The sequence below is a fragment of the Ornithodoros turicata genome, unplaced genomic scaffold (genome assembly GCF_037126465.1).
Source record: "Ornithodoros turicata isolate Travis unplaced genomic scaffold, ASM3712646v1 ctg00001050.1, whole genome shotgun sequence".
Taxonomy (NCBI): Eukaryota; Metazoa; Arthropoda; class Arachnida; order Ixodida; family Argasidae; genus Ornithodoros; species Ornithodoros turicata.
In genome coordinates this window covers 269,540-276,437 of record NW_026999449.1, presented here as the reverse complement: position 1 = coordinate 276,437, position 6,898 = coordinate 269,540, and the positions used below count along the sequence as shown (strand labels likewise).

Sequence of the window (6,898 nt, the reverse complement as noted above, 5' to 3'; positions counted from 1 at the left end):
CGCACTAAGCTTAGCGAATATACTCCAACGAACTGCATTTCAGTATATGATCAATCTGGTACGCCAATTTAGGCTACCGAGAGTGCTCGGGCGAGAGTTGGTATTCAGAATGTTGTTCGAGTCTGTTTGAGATGCTACAGGAAGCCTGCCCCTGTGGCCGGCCTTCCATTTGATGCCAATACACACTCTCTCTCTCTCACGGGCTCATTACAGGCATAGTCTGAAGATGGCAGCATCGTAACGCCGCTCATTTCACGAGCACGGACGGCGTTATGATGTTGCGATCTTCACCTCTTCCCTTACATATGTCCAACTGTTTTGTTTTCATTTTATTTGAATTGTTCTTTTTTTTTCTCACTCACAGTGTTGGTAGGACGATGAGGGTTGCGAGTGACGCACTGCGCTCCAGTTTAGGTTCTGCTGTGGAACCACGGCTGGAACTGTGCCGTCGCTAGGGTGGTTGTTGCCATACAAGCAAAAACGTCGGACTGCATGGCTCGGCATGCTGCCGCGGGAGCTTACACCCTTTCGAAAGGGTGTAAGAGTGTTAAACACCCTCCTAAAAGGGTGTTTAAACTGGTGTTTTTGCACAATACACCTTTTTGAAAGGGTGTTACAGTTGATGCGGTGTAAAAAAGGGTGCCAGCCATAGGACAAAAAGGTGTAAGCGGTTTATACCCAAAAGGGTATTTTTGAATTTACTGTGCATGAAGTGTCTCGGTCCCCGAGGCGCCATTCCTGCCTGCCCCACCCGCATTTTGCTAGCAACGACACTCACTCTTTCCCGCCAGTCACAAAGCTGCATCCGCGGGTAACCGCGGGTGTTCTTCAACCCGCGCTTACCTCAAATCAAAACATCGACAGGCACCAACAAGCACGTGAACTATGTAAAAGTGTTTATTTCTTGGCACCCCGTCCATAAAACAGTAACAATTGTGAATTGTATGTTTCTTTTTTGCTTCGTTCATTATTGATCGTCCGACCAAGTATCCATGTCACTCGATGCAGCACCACGGCGTTCCCTATCCACCGGAACAGCTGTCTTCTCCCCTTCCTCTTTAGCATCGACATTTGGAAGCAACAAATTCTTCCTCCTAGGAATCCCCCCAAGCACTCTAGTGTAGGGAAGTGCGTCCAGAACAACTAGTAGGTGACACGTCGAAGAGCAGTACTAACTGTTTCATCACAGCCGGAGGCTCCGAAAGGGGCGCAATGTAATTCGATCGAAGGATAACGCGTGCAATGCGCGCTAGGCCGCTTTCTATGCGTTTTATCTCACTATGCTGATCCGGATAGCTGGGTTTCTCAATATATTTGCTTCCATCACTGATGCTTAAATACGGAAAGAGCGCTTGAAAAGCCGCGTGATAAGTGTCCTTTTTCTTTGCGTCGTAGACTACTCTGCGTACCTTTTCTGGCGAATAATAGAAGCTGGCATATATGTCACTAAAATGTCTGCCATAGCGCGATAACATCAACACCTCCTAGTAGATCCACCAATGGTGCCGAGGCGGAGGCGTATCTGCGCCAATTTTGAGGTTGTGCAGGCACGAATGGGGAAGAAGCATTCTGATGGCCTCACTCTCACCGTATTCGAGCGCTAGTTCCAGTGGCGTACGACCAGTTTTATCTATAATATTCGTCCGTGATCTGAGAAGTAGCAGCCTTACTAGATCGATTTTCGGTTGTCTGCATATACTCAAGAACAGGGGTGTCCTCCCCACATCGTCATAGACGTCCACTGGCAGGTGAAGAAAAGGAAGCTCGACTGCCTCGAAGGCAGACGTCCCCCTCTCGCACGCTATTGTACTTTCTGCAAAAAGTGAGTCTGAAAGTACGTGATGCAGTGCTGTTTTGCCGAACACATCAAAAACTCTAGGGTCGCAATAAGAGAGGAGAAGCTGCAGGGTGCCAGACGAGTTTGCATGGAATAGGAGGGTCCCGCCAGAGTTATCTCTGATAGTATCCAGGTCTACGAGACCTGTTCTGTCACCACGTTCACCGCGATTCCTGCAAAAGTTCCAGAGGAGCACACCCATCAGGGAGCAAAGTTTACCCTGCAGCGCAGACTTACGAAGGACTGTTTCTCCCGTAAGATTTTTTACTGCAGGGGGAATTTCTGCAGCCCATACGACCATGTCATCTGAGTACCGACAGCAGAATACATCCAGTCTGTCCCACACTTGGAGCTTATCCGCACACATCAAGGGTGTCATGCCAAAAATGTCTTTGGCTCTCACCGCAGAATTCACTGGTAGGGCCTTCAGTACATCTGGCTCTACGTGTAGCGCAGCCAAGTGCAGTGGTGTTCGACTAAATTCATCCAAGTGGTGCATGTCCTGTTCTGTGAAGTGGGTGGGGGTTTGAGGATATACAGGGTTCGCCAAGATAAACTTCGGGGTTTGTAACGAAGATAAAACAAATTAGAACAGTGTCGGAAAGCCAAAGTAGATGTTAGAAGACGTATTATGCCCCAAAATTTTATGTCGACAATGCCGCTTTGTCCGTTCCTCTGTGGATAAGTCGTGAAAATTAAAAACCCGCCACTGCCTAAACGGCTATACCCGTGTTTCAGCTTCTTCCGTCAGATGGCAAAACGGTCGAACGCGGCGTTGTAGGGTACGATTCTGCATTCAGTTCCACTTGTTCAGATTTCGATGTCGTCTGCAACGCCGCGTTCGACCGTTTCGCCATCTGACGGAAAGGAGCTGAAACACAGGTATAGCCGACTAGGCAGCGGCGGTTTTCTAATTTTCACGATTTATCCGCAGAGGAACGGACCAAATGCCAGTATCGACATAAAATTTTGGGGCATAATAGATCCTCTAACACCTACTTGAGCTTTCCGACACTGTTCTTATTTGTTTTATCTCCGTTGGAAACCCCGAAGTTTATCTTGGCGAACCCTGTACTTGCACCGATAAGGGAAGCATGGGAGGGTGAGGAGGATGCTGCGAAACTGTCGAGGAAAGTAGTAATCATTCAGCCCAAGTTTTACACAGAAAATCCACGACAAGTATTGCACTTTTTATTTTAAATTATTTTTAAAAAAATTTTAAATTTAAATTTTAAAAATTTTTAAATTGGAAAACCTGACTCAGTGCAATACTTGTCGTGGATTTTCAATGTGAAACCCGGGTTGTAGGAAATAAAAAATAGATAGAAAGGAAGCAGACAGTGGGAAATAATTTATTTGAAAATCAACAACGCCATCTTGAAGAAATCACGCCGGTGCGGGCGACTGGAGCACGACGGTTGCAGAGGCAGGTGGCACGCTAGTTCCAAGGCATCACACGAGATGGCGCCAGCATCGTAGCTCTATACGAGAAAGACAGAGAACAAGAAAGTACTAGCGACACGTAAAAATGGCAACACTGCTCGACAAGTCTAAGCATGCCAGAGCGCGGGGAAAAGGCCTAACCGCTACTGCTAAACAGCATGGAGAAAACACTACACATCGGGGGAAAAGGCTTAAGGCAATCGACTAGGCCTAACCACAGCGTCACAACACTACGCGGCTAACACAAGGCGGGAACCACTAGCCACACGATGGTAAACGTGCGTCAACAGGCTTGGACACCGCTAAACAAGTCTAAACATTCGCGTACGGCGAGAAAAGGCTTAACACGAGCACGGTAAAACAACGTGCAAACATCGGTAAATCACTCACCTTTCTCCCCGCTGTGATGGAGCGTCCACTCTCGTCGACAACCAGGGATCAAGTGACGACGGAGCGACCGACCGCACGCCTTCTCCCTACGAGAGCCAGAGCTGGACTGACGTAAGCGCCACTCTACGGGTGCTACGCATGCGCGTGCGCTCCTAGCGCCCTCTGCGCGCTCCTACCGCCACCTGCGGCGACCACCTGCGAGGAGGAGGAGGAGGAGGAGTGTCGTTAGGAGGAACCCGAGAGGTCTGCCTGCCTGATTAGGCGGCATGTTTCTCGGGAAGGGAAAGGTGGTGGAGAGGAGGAGAGGAAAGGGTGAAGTGGAAGACCGAGCGGAATCCGCTCGGGGGGAGGATAGCTGCGTCCATGGGCCGACTTCAGGGGAACTGTGCCGGCATACGCCTATTACACATCTGAGGGAAACCCAGGAAAAACCCCAGACGGCACAGCCGGCCCGCGGATTCGAACCGCGGACCTCCCAGTCTCCAAGCGCACGCGTTACCGCTGCGCCACCGGAGCTGGTCCCACCTGCGAGAGGCTAAGAGAGAAGAGCATTCCTGCGCCCTCTTCTTGCGTTGCTCATTGGTCGTGACGTCATCCCATTGTCCCAAGGCTACCCTACTTTTTTTCACACAGTCGACACAACTGGACAAGGTCAATCTGCAATGAAGCCATGGCATGACGTCATCATGCACCTGCGTGGCTCAAGGACGCGTACACTCTAGACAGGGGACATATTATTTATTGAATCACTATCCCAAGATTATTTCCTTTATTCTTCTATAACGATTGAATACGAAACTATTGCAGAAGAGCACCATGCATGAAAGCTGATCGTAGGAATTCCAAAGTCTTACTAAATGAGACTTGCAAAAGAACAAAATATCCTAACACGTAACTCCATCAATAGCTAATGGGAGAACTAGGCACTCAACAAATCAACACAGAGTACGGGTAACAAGGAGCGCAGAACGATGCGTCTACTCTATCCGACAGCCAGGCATGGAACTGAGTCGTATTGCTTTTTCTCCTCTATAAAGTCATGCATCTGTCCCTCTTGCGGGTGATTTCTGAACTAATTTAATCGCGAAATTATTAAGAATAGCACTATTCCCATTCAGGGCAGCACTCTCGACATCGTCAAGACAAGAATGTTCCTTGTCAAAAAAGCAAAAATACAAATACGCATGCACGCACAGAGGACAACGCATTAAACACACGGAGCGCTCAGGAATAATCGTAGCGTTACCGCACATCGCTACGAAGCTCAACGTCTAACACAAGACGACAGCCAACAAGATATTAGCGATAGGTAAAAATTGATACACTACTGAACAAGTCCAGACATGCGACATCGCATACAAAAGACTGCTCATCGGGAAAAAGGCTTAAGCCTGCGGCGGATCATCATAGGGTTAGGCCCCATATCCTCCAAATGCCCATTACTACCGACGTCCCAAATCAATCAAAAGCTCATTTCATCCGAAGAAATATTTGGAGGTTCCGGGCTTTTGGTTGATCTGGGCACGGGGGTGGCAGTGACCCATATCCCCCAAATGCTCTTTTCATCCGAGCGGATTGTATCTCATTACGGCCGAAGTCTCATTACGGCCGATGTCTCAATACGGCCGAAAGTCTCAATACGGCCGATAATCCTTTAATCCCCAAGTGTCTCATTACGGCCAAAGTCTCAATACGGCCGAAGGCAGTCTCATTACGGCCGAAGATGTCTCATAACGGCCAAATATCAAAATGTGTATTGTAACCTGCATTGATATGCAATGTCGCAGCCAGGTATGGATATATATTCAGCAGGGTATAAGCCATGCACTGTGCCCTTAGGGCCCTTATCATATTTATATACACATATTGCGAGACAAACGGTATGTTATCATACCACAGCACAATGCAACATATTGTGTAATGTGTACTCCCATAAGGTAGTGTAGGCTGTGAAGCAGGCTACTATGTGGAGTTAGCTACTTGTAGAGAGCTAGATGAATATTGGCTTTGTTGTGACGCTTTTGGAGCCATCCTACAGTCATTGGCCATGACAGAGCACTATCTCAGTCGATGTCAGTTTATTTCCATTCGCCTTACAATGATACAATTCTTGCTTCTGGAATGAGTAAACCTGCAAGAAGCGATGAGCAACCATGAATAGGCTAGAATATTAAAAAAAAAAAAACAAGCATTTGTCTCTACATGGCTCGTTTTAATGTGCACAAGCTGCACACGTGCTGATACGTGTCTGCTATTTCATACAAGGTTAACATAAATATTCATTTAGACAAAAGAATGACAAGCCTTAAAAATGTGACTTCCAGGTAAACACAGAGCATGACCATGATATGAATATAGGTTCAGTAGTTCATTCCCTTAATGGAAACATGTGAATATCAAATAGTAATACATTACAATTCATGAAATGATGCATGCATAACTTTCCATTTCTGGTTTCTTTTTTGTAAAAGTAGTGCACGAATTAACATTCGTGCACTACTACAAAATTTATCACTTCACAACAGAACCTTATGATGATCTTAACAGCTCACCTCTTCGCCAGGACTCCCTGGGCAGCAACATCCTATTAGCCATGTTGTTGTTTTTCTTTTTCGGAATCCTTCGTGCAGCCACATACCATGCCTGGAATGGAAAACCAGCTATAAATAACAATGTATTTGAATGACTTCCTCTTGAAGTATTTATTCTAATCAGATATGCTTTGTGCCTACTATGGTGCGCGAAGGCACATAAGTACAACATTTGCAGACGTTCGACGTCTTAGAGATCAATTCAAGTACGCCGACTTGCGCTTTTATTTTTGAAGAAATACGACGACAAATTTTAACAAATGAAATATGGCTCACAATGATACGAGTAAATGCTGCTGTACGGTGATGCATTATCGGTATCTTATCGTCTTCGAATAAATTTGTTGTTCCTAAACGCGCAACCAACTAGAAACGGCGCAAACCTACGAACGGATACCGAGTTACATCTATTACAGACACTTCAGCTGTTTTGATTAATTTAAATTACTCTTATGGGAATCCAAGTATGTGTGGACAGCACACTACTAAGACAGGCAATCTACGAAAGCATTACTCACCAGAATTCCTGCTTGACTTGGTCTTGGTCAACACTGCGCGATATACACGTTGGGACTGTGGCGAATCATTCAACTCGATTTTTACCGGAACAACAGGCGCTGCTCGAAAGACAACGACG

At 46.6% G+C, this 6,898-nt stretch overlaps 1 protein-coding gene across 1 annotated transcript; it reads right to left on the bottom strand.

Annotated features, from left to right (window-relative positions):
- Window positions 1–1,484: 1,484 nt before the first annotated feature.
- LOC135376180 (uncharacterized) lies at window positions 1,485–2,336 on the bottom strand. The gene has a single exon (XM_064608776.1). It carries the CDS (start codon window positions 2,334–2,336, stop codon window positions 1,485–1,487), a length of 852 nt encoding a protein of 283 aa, XP_064464846.1.
- Between the last annotated feature and the right edge of the window lie 4,562 nt (window positions 2,337–6,898).

Coding starts and splice junctions, on each gene's coding strand:
- LOC135376180 (XM_064608776.1), bottom strand. CDS start 2,336: ATGCACCACTTGGATGAATTTAGTCGAACACCACTGCACTTGGCTGCG.